Source organism: Centropristis striata, chromosome 18 (assembly GCF_030273125.1).
Source record: "Centropristis striata isolate RG_2023a ecotype Rhode Island chromosome 18, C.striata_1.0, whole genome shotgun sequence".
In the NCBI taxonomy this organism is placed as follows: domain Eukaryota; kingdom Metazoa; phylum Chordata; class Actinopteri; order Perciformes; family Serranidae; genus Centropristis; species Centropristis striata.
Genome location: NC_081534.1, coordinates 5,713,787 through 5,733,657, shown reverse-complemented (window position 1 = coordinate 5,733,657; position 19,871 = coordinate 5,713,787). Strand labels below are relative to the sequence as shown.

Here is a 19,871-nt window from a genome sequence, read left to right as displayed (position 1 = left end):
GACGGCTGTCAGTCAGTCGGAGGTTTGATGGGAGTTGGGTAGAGGGATGAAGGGATGGAGGATCGAAGGATGGAGACGAGCGGTTGGGGATGAAGGGATAACCAAGTCTTGACAGCTCTTGTTTTTTTTCCTGACGGAGTTTATACCCATGGCAGTTGGGGAAGAAAACGTCTGTGCTTCCTGATTGTTACTGACCTTTGTTTCTGGTGTATTTTTAACCTGTATATATTCAGGAAATCTTAACTGAGCACAAGTTTTAAGCAGCACCATGCTTAAACAAAACATATAAAATACAATTCTTAGTTGGATGCAACCTTGTATAATCTGTATACTTTTTTATTTATCCCTTTGTGCCATTAAAATCCACTATTTTCTCTCGCTAGTCGCATTCTCCGTGTGTCTGTTGTTTGGTGGTGTGCACTTAATGTCCAGTGGGTTTTTAGGGCTTTTTCACTGAGAAAGCTGCCTGCTGCATCTAGAATTTCAATAGTTACAGCTGCGAGAGGAAAACAAAACAGTAAAGTCGCAGGCATTGAAATATAAAAAAAAAAAGAGAAAAAAAAAAAAATCTGATCTGACTTTTTCTGCCCAGGCCCGACACCTGGGTGTTGGGTATCTGCAGATATAGAGTACCGATTTGATACCAGTGATTCATTAATAAGCTGTATGGAACTGGGATTATTCAGGGTTGACTCACATTGCTTTCCCAACTTCCTTAAACAAAATGTAACAAATACATAGATGTACACTACCTGAATTGCTTTTTTTTAAGATATTTTTTTGGGGCATTTTATAGCTTTATTGATAGTAGAGATATATTCAGAGTGAAAGACATGCAGGAAAGGACTCCGAGAGGGATCCGAACCCGGGCCGCTTGCTCACAGGGACTTAACCTCTACGGTGTGTGCCACCGGAGATGCCCCTTGAATTTCTTTTTATTATTATCTCTGTATAAATAAATAAACTGTGTGTGACTGTGTGACTGTGTGAGTCTGTCCATCTATGTATGTCCAAGAAAATTCTCTCATACTACTAGACCAGTCACCCTTTGTTTTGCACATTTTTATGCACGTTTTTATGAATCTGTTTTATTGATTATTTGATACCAACATGAACTGCTGTCTCCTTAACAGACTCCTCCCCTTAATAATATTATCAAGAGGTGCTATGCACTGCTTCAAATGGTAAATGGTAAATGGACCTGCACTTATATAGCGGTTTTCTAGTCCCTTTGCGACCACTCAAAGCGCTTTACACTACAGACTGCGCTCATTCACCCTTTCGCACACACATTCATACACATTCATACAGAGGCTACCCTAAACCTGCCACCATTGGGAATTCATTCACACACCGATGAACACAGCATCGGGAGCAATTTGTGGTTCAGTATCTTGCTCAAGGATACTTTGACATGTAGGCTGCGACGGTCAGGGATCGAACCACCAACCCTTCGGTTGGGGGCCAACCAACTCTACCAACTGAGCGGCCCTGGTTATCGTTTTTGGCCTGCCCCTTTAAATTCCTCACTGCATTGATTATCACAATGTTCTCGCATTACTCGTGCTGGAGATGCTATTCATTCTTGTACATTCCAACATATGAATTGACACATTAATTAATTATCGCCTTTGCATGTAATAAATCATGTATGAATTCATGATAAGTCAAGTACCCTTACCATAAAGTGTTACCAGCATGTTAAAAGAAAAAAGAGACGACTGGCGCTTTAAGAAATGCCTGAAATGGTCCATTACAACAGCAACAAACACTTCTTCATTGAGACAGGAGCCCAGTGAAGCAGTAAGGCAGCATGCATTGAGCGTAAACAGAGACTACAATGGCAACATCTGGACAGAGCCCAGTATTAAATCTCTCAGGAGGAGGTTTCAATCATCGCAGGCTGTGAATTGTATGACAAAAAGAGCTCAGAAAAGTATGTATTCTGAGGAACGGACAGACTGTGTAAGAGCTGAATCTCAAATTGAAGTTGATGCCCACCCATGGAGCGTGACTTGCGCACACACGCACAAAAACACCCCCTGACAGTTTCTGCGTATTGCTTCCACCCTACTCGACTTCAACCAAATGAAACCTATCTGTGATAGGAGTGCACCGCCCATGCTTTACCCCATGCTGGAACAAGCCGGATCCTCACTGTGGACACACACATACACACGGACGTACAGTCACTCTGGAAGAAGAGAGGTTGATGGAAAGATGAAGACAGAACGGAAAGATTCTGTCGCCTCCCCTTCCCTGCTGCCACACCGGCTCTTATCTCACCTTGTTATGTGTCTCCTTGCTCTCTGCCCCATGCTGTGACCCTGCTTTCACTATTCATCCTCTTTTTACCCCGCAGCTAACACCTCCCTCTTCCTCTATTTCTCCTTCTTTCAATACCTACGGGAGACTTTGCTCCATCCCTATCTCCCTTTTCTCTCTCTTGAACTTGTTCTCTCTGAAACCCCAGGAGTGGTTGCTTTTTTCCTCCCAATATACTCTCCATTTCATCTTCCTTCACTGCGTCCTGTTCTTTCACCCCGCTCACCTTTTACCTCTCTTCCAGCGTCTTGTGACCTTACTTTAACCAGCCGTACTTTGCTGCAGGTACAGTCAAATGGGCATTGTGGGATTGGATGGGGTGAGGTTGCAGAGATATACACACTGACACCTAATATTTACTCAGCACGGTTGAAGTTGAGAGTTAAAGTGCCTTTCTCAAATGCATGTCATGTGAAAGAATTGTCCTCCCAGCATTAGATTTTCTTGTCTGTAAATGGTCTGTACTACAACAAATACCAGCTCAGAAAATACATACTTGATCTTGGAAACAACAGCTGACAAAACAATTTCACCTCAAGGTCCATTTAGTAAGCGCTCTGGGGCTTTCAGTCATATCACGTAATCTTCATCAATGCTGTTTTCCAAGGTCAGAAATGTTTTTGAAGCCTAACTTTTAAGCAAAGTTTGCAAGGTTTGTGTTTGAAATAAAGTTAGATCATCCACAATTTCCATGACAACTGGGCAAACTGCTGATAAAGATCATAGAGAAAGATCATGTACCTAAATAAACTTTTGGATTGTTAAACACCAGATGTTATCATCAACTTCAAGCACACTGATGCTATGAGTTAGAAAATAAGACTTCTATGGAATCCAAAAATATAAATGCATTTATATTTGCACAAGACAGGTAAAAACTGCGACAATTACATTGCTTTGGGTGATTATTGCAATTCTCTATGTATATATATATTGTATCTGTCCCTATCAAATAAACATAAAATTAAATTAAACCTTCCATTGTCCGAACAGAAAGCAACAGGTTAAATTCTGCTTTTTCTTTGGTTTCATTTTTTCAGTTCAGTGCTAAACTACGCTAATAGAATCACCAGTTAAAAGGTTTACTGCTCAGTCATACACCCATCTGCAACATAGTTATTGTATCATAATTGATTCTGTGGATTTTGCTGGCTTTCATTAGGCTAATAACCCATAAATAGCAAACAGTATATTATAGTTCAGCCACAAGTACAGGGAGCTACACTGCAAAAAGCTGCAGATTCAGTCAGTGACTCTGGTAATTCAGAATGCTGAGCTCAGCTTGAGGATATTGGGAAGCTCATGGATGGATTACTGAACATGCCTACTAGGCAAGGGCAAGGGGGGAGCAAAGTGTCAGAGGCCCCCTCGGCCTTCACCTGCAAAATGTCACTCGAAGACACACATATCGACCAGGAAGAGATGCAAAATGAGTAATGACTACAAAGAGATTCACAAAGACTATGAAGTCTCCTCCAACTTCTCTGTTCCACAGTACACCTCCTTCTTTACGACTAGCTCAGATAATTGTTCCTACAGTCAGATTAGGAGGGTTTAAGCTCTATTTTTTTTTTTATTAGTCTTTAACTTTATTATTATCCTGAAGAAAATTTGGCTTGATTTCAGTCAAGCATTATACACATAAATCACAGGAATACAATATAACATTTGGTCTACATTTGTAAGAAAAAACGTGACTCTGTGTAAATAAATGTGTCATATGTGTAAACGTACGTGTGTAAATATATCCATGTACGGTATGAGTGAGGAAAACTGTTAGCGTGCAGGCTTTTACTCACTGGGTATCACAGGCACAGTGACACTGGCAGTCTGTCTCTCAGGGCTCAGAGCCATTCATATCTCACTGCTGGTCCATAACCATTTCCTCTTATCTCAGCCGCTTCTCTCTAATCTCTCTCTTTTGCTTTTTTTCCTCCCTAATCCTATGATTTCTCTCCCAGGGTGTTAATTTGCTATGGTGAGGATCAGGGGGCCAAAGGCTCCCAAATAATGTCAGAGTCCAGGGAGGCGCAATACTGTATGTATGCATGTGCACGATTTGAAGTTTGTGTGATTGTTTGCGTGCGTGTGTGCATTTTTGGATGTTTGCTGTTTGTCTTTTGGGCAAAACTCTGCACTCCAGTGACTGGCTGCAGTACTTGGAGATATATAAGAAACATAAATAATATATAACTATATCAATATATAAAGATACACACACCACCAAAGAATTTGAATAAAAAGGAGTAAAAAATAAGTTAATAAATCAGAAAAATGCAGTCAGTAGACTGCAGGCGTTTGTTTACTTATCTGGTGGACAGTGCTTACAAAACATGATTTTAAACTTTTTATACATCGGCATAAGGACGTGGTTATGTCTTTATCCCTTGATCATGTTGAACTCTGTTAAGAAAGTAAGCACACAAGCACACAAGTTGCTTGCTTGTCTTGCAGACAGACCCGACAAAGCATTAATTTCTCCTACAGCTAGTAATCACCAGGGTCCAACTTCACTCCACCGTGCAGTCAACATAAAGTAACTCCTGGCATATCACTCAGCTGACTCAGTATACTTTCCAAGTCTGTATGTTCCAGATAAATAAAAGTAACCATTCTTAAATAGTTTCCCTCGATAGAATAGGAATTTGTTAAAGGATATACAGTACATGCAGATGGTAGCCATTTACCAATACTTTTTCTATTTACATTTTCCATGATAGAGCTATCAACTTTTTTGCCCATAACGATCATCTTATCTAAAAACATTTGCTCTTTTTCCCTCATGTTCTTTTTCATAACCTGATAAAAGAGGCTTCAGTCAAACTAATGTCTTACCTTTATGGGTAACGAGCCATGGAGCTAGTTTTGGTTTCAGGTTTTAAGATGGTATTGTTATTCCAGCCTTCACCCCAATACAATTAATGTGAATGGATTTTCGGTTTGTGGTGCTCACAACAGTGTAAAATCGCATTTTAAAAAAACCTCAACAGCATTGTGTCTTACTGTCCCTAATACAAGCATACAGTTTTTGGTGGAACTACTTCACTGTTCAGGGTTTTTCTTTTCAGTGGAGTTTCCAGAGTAACTGGGACATTGTCACTGGAGAGGAATGTTCCTTTTGAATTTTTTACATGTAATGTTTCAATGCTGTGAGCAGTGCGCATGACATTTCATTTCCCCTCCATGAAGTGTATTGGGATGGTGAGACAAAGCAAAAAAAAGAGACTGATAATACCAAAACCTTGGCAGATTAAAAAGAAATGAATCTGAATGGCTAAAAAATAGTACAGTAAGAAGATATCTTGGATGAATGACCCATTTCAGTATTTAAATCTAAAACATTATGATTCCATGGATACAGGCCCACAGTCCCAACAACCAAATCTGCCCCATCAGCACATGCAATGATACAGCGCTAACCAGGTTCACTCTGTCTGTTGAATACTGGATGAGGCTAAAGCAGTCTTCAAACCTTGCAGCAGGTCAAAGTGCCACATATGGCATGAGCAATGCTGAGGCTGATCCATGTTCCTGTATATGCTGCTCGCATTAGGTCTGAGTACGCTCAGCAGCTCCAAGAACAGAATGAGTCAAGTGTTCTGGCTGCAGCCGAGACGATGGCTCACCTGTCTCCACCTCCCTTTCTCCCTCTCTCCCTCACCCTTTTTCTTCCTCCTCGCTAGCTCTGGCTGACAGTAGTCACTAGCCAAAAGGTCAAGCAGACGGAACCTTAATTTTGGCGGCAGCCCCTGCAGACATTCAGACCAGAGGTTATCTAATCTGGATTTACTGCCTCCATGTTACATTTATGAGCCAAGATAGATATGTTTGCTGGAGATTTCGCTGATAAGCCGAAGGAATATCAAAAACTCACACTCCAATTCTCCAGCGAATCCAACTTTCTCTCTCCTGCTTGCTCACTCCTGTTTCTCCCTCCCTCTCCCTCCCTCGAATACCATCTTAGACTCCAGAAATAAAATCGGAAGAGGATCCGCTGAAGGGCACTCTTCACATAGAGCGATTAAGACATTTCTGGCACATTCTCCTGCATCCTGCTTTTCCAGTTTGAGAGGTGAAACAGAGTAATCTCACGCTGCATTGGCTCTAAAAGACAAACCAGGCTGAATAATTACACAGAGCAGGACAATAATCAACAGAGTCCTGACATAAAAAAAACCCTGCAAAGCTTATAATTGTCTTTCCAAACTGCTGACAGCTTCCCCGTCGCGTTCGCCTTGCTTAATGGTTAGCGTTGAGGCTGTGCAGCCAGAGAGAAAGATGACAAATAAATTCAATTATTCCATGAAAAAGAGCCACTGTCAGTGTTGACGAGGAACATTTGAGGTAACATCGAGGCGATCAGCGAGACGGAGTGTTAATCACGCCTGGGTTAGAAGCAGTAGGTGGCAGACTTCAGAGGAAAGACATCTGATGGTCTTTAATGTTCTCCTTACAAGGTGTGAATCTTGTTCTGCTTTCTTTGCAGTGGTGGCTTGTACGGCCACTCTCCGAGGAGCTGCTGGCTGGCGGAGGTGTGAATGAGTAGATGAATGTCACGCCTACAGGCTTCGGACCTCACAGAACAGCCTGGCTTTATTGTCTCCAAACTGTGGATGCGAGCCAAGTTATTGTGCAGGCTGGTCTAATGAAATCCAGCCATTTTCACAACGCCACACAACCAGAACAGGGTATTTTATTTGGCTTGCCTTATGCTGCAGGAATGTAAAATGGTCAATAACATTTAATACCAACATTTCCAAGTTAAATCCTGCTGCAACATGTCACGGTTCTGATCTCAGTTTGGAAAAAAAAACTTGTTCTAGGGAGCTTTAAACAGAGTAATCTGCTAAAAGGAATGATCACATAGATAAAACGCCTGTACAGAAACACTGGGGTGAACCTCCTGCATACTCAAACTCTTATCTCAGTGCTGTGTGTGTTACTGTAATTCTTGACTTTTCAAATGTAGATACATGAGCGCTTGATTACAGATGATAAAGTGGACAAAGAGAATGACAAGCTGTGAAGGAATGGAACTACTGTTTAAGGATTCCCTTCTACAGCGTATGTATTTAAAGGTAGAACAATGTGTGTGTAAATGTGTGTGCGTGAGCGAGGCAGAGAAACAGTGTGAGCTGAGCTGGACCCCTGCGTCTCCTAGTCATTACAGCTCATTTGTCTGAGTGCTATTCCACTTGGCTGAGTTGAGTTAACAGTTTGCCCTGGCACTCTCCACCCTCCTCTGAGCCGAGCACAGCGACACATGTGGAGAGAAGGAAATGGGAGCACAGAGGATGGATTCTTCGAGGGTGCATGTACATACACACACAGCATGTAAACAAAAGGAAACTTTCCTCCGTAATAGCACACGTATAGATGGAACGAATCAGAGTGCATCTCATGACTTAAGACAAAAAGGTTTGTGAGTAAACTCCGAGCACGAGTGGCTGTTTAATCCCCCTGATCCCCCGGAAAGTCTAATGACAGCTAATCAGATGCACATCCACACTCTAATTAACCAATTAGCATCTAATGGATACGCATACAGTACGCAAAACACCCTGGATTCATTATGAGACACTCATAGTTTTCACTTTACCCAAGACTCTTTTCTGGCCAAATGAGGAAGACAGGAGGCTGTTAACAAAATACATCATGCCCCCTGCCTTCCTGAAAAGTTCACTGCTGCAGCAGGAAAATGAGGTATAATAAGAAAGACGTGAGGTAAAAATAGATATCCCTAAAATAAGTGCACACTCTATGTTAATTCTTGTGTTAGGGATGCACCAATCAGACTTTTTCAGTCCCGATACAGACACCTTGGCTGTGGGTGTCAGCTGGTAACAAGTACCGATCCAATACCAGTGTTTAATTAATAAGCTGTATGCCTCACTGGATGGAAGTGACTGGGCTCATTATTTTATATGCAGGGCAACATCAGGCTTGCCGTATGCAAAATGTAACAATTAAATACATAGATATGTATGTATTAAATACATAGATATGTATGTATTGAATTGTTACTCATTACTAGCATTGATATAAAAAAATCTCTTCAGCATCTACAGGAACTACAATTTAAGTATAAACCTTTTAAAAGCAGACGCAAATTGGTCAAAACTTAAACAAGAAATACTTTTTTAGTATATATGTCGTATGTAAACAGAACTGAACTGATTAGATCGGCCCCACTGACATGATACCCGTTCTGACATTTGGAAGCTTTAAAAGCTAAAAGCTAAATAACATTATTTTAGACTGAGATTATGCCTTTTTCTACAATGACCCTAAATCAGACCTGGGCATCGGGCGGCCCGCGGGCCACATCTGGCCCGTTGGCTGTCCTTGTCCGGCCCGCGTGAGGTTACCCAGAAATTAGAAATCAATACAACAGCAGAATAATTTAAAAATAAAAGCATCACAACATTGTAAAACACCTAGAAAATTTACAAACATGAAAAACAAGCTAAATAATACAAAACTCCAATTAGTGGGGCGGATTAGCTTAACAATCGTTCACTTTGTGATAAAAGCATGAAATTTGGTAGATGTGTTGGTGAATATGTTTCAAACAAATCTGGATATTGGGCCACCTCAAAAGCGCCCCCTAGTGGCCGTGGCAGGCATTTGTTATACAAATAAATCAATGATGAATAAAAACTGCCCTTTTAATAATACCAACTGGTGATGAATTGTATATTGTTGGAAAGCCTGATTAGTCACCTTTACAACGAGGTACAGCTTGTAAGGATCGTGCATTCATGGAATGAGCAACGGGGCTAAACGTGTGGGTAGCACCCCCCAAAAATGTGCATCCCCTGTGGGGCGAATTAGCTCAATAAATCACAAGAATTGTTTATTTTGTGATAGAAGCACACAATTTGGTGGATGTGTTGGTGGATGTGTTTCAAACAAATCTGTATATTAGGCCATCGCAAATTCGCCCCCTAGTGGCCATAGCAGTCATTTTCTTCGTTAAAATTACAAAAAATATTTAAATTTTTTCTTAAAATATTTAAAAAAATTAAACTAAATATACAAACGTAAATTAAAAAATCTAAATACACATATTAAATTAACAAAAATCCAGTTAGACACTCTTTCAGTTATTTTTCCTGCCCCACCACAATCGGGCTAGCCATCGAGCTAGCTAGCAAATGAGCTAGCTAGCATTTGCTTCCTGGGACAAGCAGTGCAGTGGACTGTCCATCAAGGTATGTCTAAATATTTTATTTCACCTGTTATAATTATGAATAAAATATGCTATGAACATCATAAAGGCTAAAGAGAAAAACAATCATCATGGGCCTTGGCGGAAAAGCAAATTAGCAAGATAGCAAAAATAGGTACTTAAGCTAGCTAGTTAGCTTGGAACATGTATCAGTGGCTGTTGGGTGTGAAAGCTTAATAAGACACTGTTAAATTATGTCCTGTGGAATGTGGACATCCCTCTCTGCACACACACACACACACAGGCACACACACACTATATGTAATGTCTCCTTTGCCCATGTGGCTTTTTTTTCTTTTTTTTAAATGTATTTTATATCTCCATCACAGTTAGTCAGGCAGCTTAGGACCAGATTTGAGAAGAAAGGGGACACGCCGGACAAAAGCACCAAAATTTTTCCACATGCTCTCTATCACCAAAGGTTTCACCTTTTGGTAGGAGCCACTTCATCAAGATTGCAGATCGGAGATGGCAGCCATATAAGCCATAAGCCATAAGTCTATGAGAACCAATATATCTTCCAAGCCACTTAGAAGGTCAATCTTGGTGTCAAAATATACATTTTCTGGGTCAAAGAATCATTTAAAGCTATTGAGAATATCACTGGATGACTCACTGTAAATAATTTGTTGATCAAGATCTGACATGAGATGAAAGCGTTCCCTTGATATTTTTTGAGCAGTGTACATGGCAGCTAATCCACACTCTCCCGTGAACATTGATTCCAAACAGTTTCAACTCAGGATTCCCTGCTGCAACTTGAAGCGAGTTGCCCAGTCTGAGTGAAAATAAACATATCTATTTGATCAAATAATCATCTAGTGATATTCTCAATAGCTTTAAATGATTCCTGGACCCAGAAAATGTATATTTTGACACCAAGATTGACCTTCTAAGTGGTTTGGAAGATATAGCATTTCTCATAGACTTTATATGGCTGCCATCACCGCAATCTTGATGAAGTGGGTCCTACTAAAAATTGAAACCTATAATGACAGAGAGTATGTGGAAAAAATGTGGTGCTCTTGTCCGGCGTGTCCCGTTTATTTGGCTAAGCCGCCTGACTAAGTCACACACCTCAGTACAAGGATTTTGCCAGAAAGAGTAACCTGCTACAAGTAACCCTAGTAGAATTTTTAAAATGTATGATTTTTTTCTCTGTCTAAATGTGTTTTGTTTTTATTGTTGCAGGTCATACAATATTGAAAATTATTTTTTCTTTTTAAGGAGCAACAGAAGAATACAAGCCAAAGAGGAGGCCGTAGCCTGTGAATGGGAATATCAAGACCTAATAAAATGTTATACAAAGTTAATGTTCTTTTCTATTAGACTGTAATAAAGCTTTTGTCACTTTAACATGTCTCTAAATTATATTTGTGGTGCTGAAAACATGAAACAGCAGCTGTAGGGTAGGCAAAGCATTCCTCGCCAGTAACCACCGGTGGCCATTTTTAAAAATGGCCGCTTTTAAATGGCCATTTTTGAAAATGGCCGCCACAGCCATCAGAATTTTTTTTGCGATGGCCCAATATCCAGATTCATTAAACATGTATTCAGCAATGAGTGTACCAAATTTGATGCTTTTATCACAAAATGAACAATTGTTCAGCTAATCTGCCCCACTACACAGGGGATGCACATTTTTGGGGGGTGCTACCCACACGTTTAGCCCCGTTGCTCATTCCATGAATGCACGATCCTTACAAGCTGTACCTCGTTGTAAAGGTGACTAATCAGGCTTTCCAACAATATACAATTCATTACCAGTTGGTATTATTAAAAGGGCAGTTTTTATTCATCATTGATTTATTCGTATAACAAATGCCTGCCACGGCCACTAGGGGGCGCTTTTGAGGTGGCCCAATATCCAGATTTGTTCGAAACATATTCACCAACACATCTACCAAATTTCATGCTTTTATCACAAAGTGAACGATTGTTGTAAAATATTGAGCTAATCCGCCCCACTAAATAGGAATCTTGCTAAAGGTAATTTACAATTATAAATGGAAAAGTGATATAGTGATTGGAATATTTACTACTTTTTACTGCTATATTTGTTTACTCCACATTCTGACAACAGTCTTGTCATAACATGTATTATTATCAGTAGTAGCTCAAAACCAGATAATTTACTGTATTTCCAACCTTCGTGGTATTGGTCATGTGGCCCCTTGGGAAAATTAATTGCCCACCCCTGCCCTAAATGTACATAAAAGAGATCTTTTGTTTTACACTGAGGCTGTTCTGTGCTACATTTTACACAGATCTATTGAAATGTTTTTTAGAACCTCCAGTATGGGTCAAATCAAGGAAAGGGATTTTTGAAACTGAAACTATAAATGCCACATCTGTGCATATTTCTTTAATTTCACACTATGTTGTGCCAGGTTCTCACCAAGACAGGCACCTGTTGGTCTTTTAAGTGTCATAAGAACAATGAAAACAGCCCCAGTCCCAATGTCTACACATGGACACTCCTGGACTGCACCTACCTACTACTCTGAATGAAGACTACTTTTTTAATTATTGTTATGTTTTGTTGTAACCAGATAGTATTTAGGAGGATTTTTTAACGATTTCACAGTGAGGACAGTGATTACAGTTGTAATGGTTATAAATAGTTACATAATAAACCCAACAGTTGCAGATGGTCTCTTTTTCAGTTTCAATAATATATATCTTTACTATTATGGTTGTTATGTGATCATGTATGAGAAAAAATTGGACATGACTTTTTGTGACAGTAATGTTATTTTCTTCATAAATGAGTCTTTAAAAATACACTCTCCATGCTTTCAGAATTAATAATTCGATTACTTACCCATTTATTAAAATCTGATAGGCTATTTATACATTCTGATCGGGGGCTAAAAATTTGGTATAGACACTTCATCATCATCATCATCATCATCATCATATTTGCACTATGAATGTATAGAATATGAACAGTAAGTAAGTATGTAAGGGTTTAAAAAAAGGAAAAGATAATAACGCCATCTGTTCACACTTACATTAACACAAAAAGCGCAGCATACTGAGCTTCTCTTTATGTCTTAAATTGCGTTTATTTTAAAAATCACAGACAGCCGAATATCTTTCTGGCTCCTTAATTAACATCTAATAAAATTAATGGGCAAAGCATCCACTCTATAAAACGCTCCAGAATGCAAAATAGGTGCAAAGTGACACAGAGGGCTGTCTCATTTTCAGTCAGCATGGCAACTCAAAAATAAACTTTATGTCATGGTGGTTATTCGGCTTTTATGACTCTTGCCTGGTGGTAATTGTAAGACAAAAAGAGCTTTGTCCAAATGCTTTCCAGCGTTGCTACACATGTATTTTTGCACTTTCATTAACTCTGCACAGGAGCATGCCGAGTGAAACAATGTGACGGGCCAGGACCTGTCAAGAGTGGCTGTTATAAAAATCAACCATCAATAAAAACTGGGCTATTAAGTAAAGAAATAAATTACAACAATGTAGCTCAGCGGGACTCTATATAAAGAAAAACCTGGGAAAAACAAGACAATTACAGGGTGTGTGGAAACCATCTGGTTGCTTCTATTCAGCCGCAATACAAATAACTTTTTTAGAGCTTACAGCTAATGGAGCAAGTACTCATTAAGATGTCGCCCTTTTTTCTTGAATTTAAAAAAGTTCATGCTATTCCATCTTATGAACACGTTGCAGAGTGTATCTTCATAGACCATTAATATTCAAATTAATGATTTTTTTTATCCTTGACATGATATATGAGCTTAATATCAACATTTCACCATTTTTTTCTACTTTATAATATCAAAAGCTGCTCTAATGAATATTTTTATATTAACAACGGATAAAATGACTACATGTAATGTGAAAGGTGTCACTGATGTTGAAGAACTAATTAGAATTGCTACACCCTGCAGTTCATTGGAGGCTGTTAGCGCTTTTTTATCCATTGCTTTGATTTTATGTAACTTTACTGCTGTGGATTTACTCCTACTGCTTGCTAATAGGAGACTAAGTCATACATTAGTCCTCTCTACAAAAACACCTCAAATTAATGTCAACTTTGCTCTGTTTGCTGGATGTGTAAATTAGCCAACACACTCGTTAGCTAGCACGCCCAACATAACAGCTTTAAGTGATAATATGTCAATGTTGTGTTAACAATTGCCTATCTAGGGCGTCTCGGTGGCTCACACCGGTAGATCGCTTACCATGTAGGCTGAGTCCTTGCTGCAGCAGAGCCAGGTTCGAATCCGGCCTGAGCTCCCTTTGCCGCATGTCTTCCCCTCTATCACCCCCTTTCTATCTCTCACTATCAATAAAGCAAAAAAAATAGTCTTTAAAAAAACAAAAAAAAAAAAACCAATTGCCTATCTAGTGTATCACATACGTATTTGTATTGTTACATATGTTGGATGAGACGTAACAGAGCAGCAGAAATAACAATGTATGAGTGGAATAGAAACGGTCACCTCTGCTAAATATAGTCCGTCCTCTAAAAGATTTACTGTTCAAAGGTTAGAAATGTCACAACACTGTTAGAGCACAACTCCTCATTCCTCCTCATTGATTCCTTTAAAAGGATAGTTTGCTTATTCGCTTTCTCGGATAGAGTTAGATGAGATTGATACAACTGTCATATCTGTCCATTTAATATAGGTCTGTAGGCAGCAGCTGGTTAGTTAAGCTTTAACAAAGGCTGGAAACAAGAGGGAGTCAGCTTGCCTGGCTCCGACCAAAGGCAACAACATCTGCCTACCAGCATCTCTAAAGCTCACTTACTGACACACAGGAAGCAATAAATAAACAAATGTATTCTTATTTTTGTTCAATTGTTCAGTCCAACGCAAGTTTATATTTGAGGAACATAAAAAACACATGGATATAAAATATAAACTTCAGATGATCATATATGATTATGCAAAGGTGCAAGGCTGCTTTCCTAAACAAATAACTTTATTAGAGAACATTAAGAACATTTTATATACTATAAATGTATGTTTAAAGAATAATTTCAAAATAGCTTTCTGCTTAACACATTGTGTAAAATGAGTTTTTATGTTACAACATATATGCCGATACTGATATGCCTCTGATGGGCCAATACACTTATTTTTGTGGCACATGTGGGTAAAACAGATTTATAACAGATTATAAACTTTGGTGCATCTGGAGTTGACTCCCCAACTTTTTTCTGTTGACAGAAAGTAAAGAGAAGTTAAAGAAAATGCCAATAAGCGTATTCTCAAAATGTCAAACTATGGTCATCCTCAAAATAAAGGCTTGCTTTTGTTACCTGTTTATGTTAAAAAATAAACTCCAACCAATAAATCAGCATTGTTTTGCTTCTCCTAATAAAATTGGCATCAGTAATGCAGTAATGGTGGGCCATTACTGATGAATGGTAAGAGAACACCTGTACTGTGAGTATAACCTCCATCACTGGATTCACAGATTTAAGTCTATCTCTGAAAGGATGTTAATTAAAAATCTGTCCCACAAAGGTAAATTAAATTCCCAGGCTGAAAAATGTAATTCAACTCCCATTTATCTCAAGTAAAAAGGCTGAATGTGTGAGTCACATTTGTCCATGCACATACACACACACTCATACACAGTATGAACACAAACACACCCACTATAATACACCCACATATGCACGCGACTCACAAGTTCACAGATTGACTGCGCTCAGCAAGAAGTGCTTCACGGATGGCAGTTTTCCTTTCTTTTTCCGCTTGACAGACTTATCAACCGAGCTCAGGTGGTGCCCCATCTGCTTGCGCACATTTAAAATACACACACACACACACACACACACACACACGCACACACACACACACACACACACACTCACTTACTGCTTACACAAGTAGACACATGCTCAAGGAATAAACTCAATCAAATGTCTGCCCTTCAAATTTCATTTCTGATCCCCCTGGCTCCTTCTCTCCCTCCCCCGTCTCTGACCACATCCCGACCTCTCCTCCTGTTCTCTCTTCTCTTTCTTGTCCTCTGCGCACCAACAACACTACCCAACAACCTCAAACTCTCCTTCCAGTCTTTCTTTATCGTTTCTCACTGTCTCGCTGCGTGTGCACGTGCTAGCCTCCGCGTCTATCCTGCAATCCCAGTGACCGTGCGCCCTGCTGTGCAGAGCCCACCCTGTCCAATGCAGCAGATGGCTGAGCAACACTTGCATGCACACAGACAATCACGATACACGCGCGCTCAGGCAGAAAAAATGGGCCTACGAGATTACACACAACTACACTAAATGTCAAGGAACATTGGTATTTATCTGTACATCAAGTACAGTTCAGTTTTACACACAAACTGATAAAATGCTTGGCCCAGATAGCCTGTCATCGTAAGTAGTACAGCTTCAGAGGAGTTCAAAACTTGATCGTGAAAACTTACATATATTTCTCATTCACTAAGCCATCGGGGTATAATGCATCATAAATGTATTCATCCCGGCAGCATTTATGCATTTATATAATTCTGTTGTACAGAGCCACGAGCTGCCGTGAATCAATACACACTTCAGCCTGCATAATGGGGCTGTAGGATACATAAGATATGCACATACAAAACACCATAAAATGGGCCTTGACAGAAATGCTTCAAGAAACTGCTGAGAACAAGGAGAAACTACTGGATCAAGGATGAGTAATGGGATGATGCTGAGCGCATGTAATGACACAAATGTCTTTTCTCAAGAGGCAAATGACTCTTTATAAATAAAGCCTCATGCGACAGCATTACTGGTAATTATAGATGCAAAAATATTAACCTAACGAAATTCCCCTAATGTTTGTTTAATAGCAAATAAACACACTGGCTGGACAACAGTGTTGGCTAGTAAACCAACCTCTCCATAAAGTGCCATTTGTTAGGCAATTATCTTTATTCTACCAAGCAGAAAATAACTTGTGCAGAATGGTAAGGTGTGCTGGTGCGGAGCTCATAATACCATGCAGACACTATAATTAGGCAGCTCTTTACAGGGGGAAAGAGTGGGGTCCTGGCCGACCTGAGGGAAAAATCTAACGGCCAAAAGCAATTTGCAGGCGCCTTCCAATTTCCATGAATGATTCTTTGAATTTAACGATGTAAACAAACATGGTCTTCAATGGCTTGGACATCGGGCGGCGGTCGGACAGTGAATGGTTGGCTGGTTGCTTAGAAATGGAGGATGGACCTGACTGTGCCTAGCTGGTGTTAAAAACTTGTTAGGAGATGTTTATGTGCGGGGTTTGCTGTAAAAGGGCCTAGGTTCAGTGGCCTGAAAAAACCCAGGGATGCTATTTAGCTTTCAACTTTTCTACTTCAATCAGGCTTGCCTCCAGTCATTACTTGTTTGATTGTGGAAAAAACCTGGAAATACTGCATGACCTGTTGCCCACATGTACTTTTATGTATTTACAGTATTTGTGTATAAAATATTATGGAGCGCTAAATCTTTGCTTTCCAGTTGTGGGCTAAAATCAATACAATGCAGTGGCAAGTCAGTGTCTCCTTGTGAAGAGCTGACCTCTCTGTCACCTCGTAGCAGTGAAAAAGTGGATATGTGTGTGGGTGCATAGATCCTGCTGATGTGTTCTGGGTCAATTACGCTGGTGGGTGGCAGATCATGTCAGTGCCACCTTGTTCTCAGGTCATCCGGGCCAAAGATGATGCACATCAGTTTATCTCTGCTTATGTGTTAGTGTTTACCAGCAGAGAGTCGCGGCCGAGTCCTGGGCGTCTGCATCTCTTGCCGCGCGTGGGGCAGCATGTGATAGCGCTTGGCCTCGTTGACCAGATCACGACATGCCTCCGATGATTTGATCAGCTCCTCGTTGTCCACCACGTTCAGCAAGTAGGACGGGTGGATGAAGGGAAGACGCACCACCGCCAACAGATCTGACAAAGTCTGTGGAGACGGACAGAGAGAGGGGAGGAGAGAAAGAGAATGATTAGAGGTTAAAGGAAATCAATCGGCGATGCTTAGATAACATAACAGAAGCAAAAAATTAAAAAAACAAAAGCAAACACTATTAAAACAGTGTTTGCAAAGATTTGAATTCTTTTAGACTGAGTGAAACTGCCAGGGATGATCAAAGAGGTTTTGTATGAACAGCATTGAACAAAAAGCACACTACAACACATTGGATTACAGTAGTAAACACAGACATCTTTCACAAAGAATAGCTGGATTAACCTCCAACCTCATTATAAATGTTTCTTTAATAACATAAAAGACGATAGGAACTGTGTTTAATAAAAGCCTGGGCTGTTTGGGTAAGTAGAGCTGGTTGTCATGACACCATCAGATCACTTACTGTGAATGTCAGGCCCTCAAAGTGCTCGGGTCAGTTTTCTTTATCTATAATTGTCAATACATTCAATACTTTTCATCAGTTTATTCAGGACCAACAGGTTAGCTAATGGACACGCCTGGCAAACCTCTCATTTATAGAATGGTGAAAGCATGACCTGCTACCCAAAGATGTCAGAGCTCCTCATACAATCACAAGGTAGACACATCCTAAAGCATACCCTGCTTTATTTTATACTCTAAATGAAACCATAATATACAAAATTAGCATCATACTGTATTGAAGAAGACTTGTAACTAGCCCTTGAGACCAAAAATTCATTAGGAAAAAAAGTCAGTAGGAGGATCATTTTCTCATTGAATTCTATGCAACCAGGGGAGTCACCATTAGAAATAATGCAGGTTTAAGGCACTTCTGCATCTCACTTTACAGGCCTGGAAGTTGCCAGACAAGGATGAAAAAACAAGAAATAATCCCTTGATTGATGATAGTTTGTTTATGCTTTGGTACATTTTCAAACAACTTAAAACAACTCTAGAGACTTCTAATTCAGTCATTAAAAGTTATTCATCACTGAACAAAAGGCCACAAACAACATTTTTGCAAAGTTTTCAGTAAGATCCGCTCACCATATCACTTTTATATGCACATTTGGTTGCGCTGCGAGATCTGAAACGAGGCAGCGGGGGGTATCTTAGCGCTTCCACCTTCTGCTTCTGATTTTCCGGCTCTAAATTAAATCTTTCAGACAGCTAATGTTCTCTTGCAGCTAAATTAAGACCCAGATCTGGTTAATCACAACTCATTCAAGCCAAGAGATGATCTAAAGATGCTACAGCACCATCAGATATTAGGATCCAACAAAAAAAACGAGGACTGATTTTACACAATTACGGCTTATAATTGACACCTTTTTCTTTACGGTGTGATTTGAGCATTTGAGGATTGGAGCATGATGAGGAGGCTTTTAACAGATTTAATGTTGTGGAGTGAAGTGAAATGATGCAAATCCTCAACTATGACAACATAAATATTTGCTGCAAATATTTGGCGTGCATACACTTGTATGTCCTTATACTATATAGGTGTTCAGCCACAGAGGTAGGACAGACTGTTGCCATGGCAACCGTGTCTATAGCTCTTGCTGCTGAATGTCTTTTTTTTTCTCTCCCCCTGTGTGTATAAGTGAATGTGTGCCTGTCTGTAGCCCCATGGGAGTCTCATCTATGTCGACAGTAAAAGCTGTAAACAAGCGTGGACGGAGCGACAGAAAGCTGGGTGGAGATTGACCCCGTTGACCCTCCCGGCTCAGAGCGACGTGACCGAGCGGCGCAGGGGAGAGAGCGACAAAACAACCGACTCAGAGAAACATCATTCAGGGGAGAACAAATAATAAGCTGACACTCTCCCTAAGCATCTCCCTTTCCCACCTGAGGCCTTTTTACTCTGGCATGTGTCCCATTTGTTTTCTACCGATGTCCAGGGCGCATCTGACCAGAAGGGAGGAAATAAGACATCGGAGAAAGGAACAAAGTGGAAGAGAGGAGAGAATGGCATGTGAAAGGGGAGGAAGGGACAAGAGAGAGAGTAGACAAGTAAGGACAGGGGAGGAAGGGGAGCAGGACAAGAAAGGACAAGATGAGCAAACTGAAGTAAGACAAAATGAGAGAAGGGGAGAGAGGATGTGACGGCACTCAGGGAAATCTGCTGATGACACTTCCTCTCAAATGGGACCGTCTTTTTCCCTCCTCCACAAACGTACACAGCTTACCCAACAGTTTATCAAACAAACAGCTCAATACCCACAGAAACACTGGCGGTCGCTCCCAGCGCTTCAGCTCAAATGCAGCAAGAAGGTAAAGTCAAATCGAGCTACTTAGCATCCTCAGATACTCTTAAGGGAAGAATCACTAGCTCAGGAGAAGATACTACTTCCAATTAAAGTCCCCCACATAGTGGGAGATTTGCCCCAGTAGTTACTGAGTCATGTCACA

The 19,871-nt window shown here is 40.2% G+C and overlaps 1 protein-coding gene across 8 annotated transcripts in view; it reads right to left on the bottom strand.

Moving 5' to 3' along the window:
• Positions 1 to 19,871, bottom strand: part of LOC131991319 (kelch-like protein 29) — a 233,969-nt gene that overhangs the window by 48,135 nt on the left and 165,963 nt on the right. For all 8 annotated transcript variants that reach the window (XM_059356683.1, XM_059356687.1, XM_059356690.1 and 5 more), the window contains exon 10: positions 17,273 to 17,471. In XM_059356683.1, coding sequence (XP_059212666.1) covers positions 17,273 to 17,471 — 199 coding nt within the window. The remainder of the gene's footprint in view (positions 1 to 17,272; positions 17,472 to 19,871) is intronic.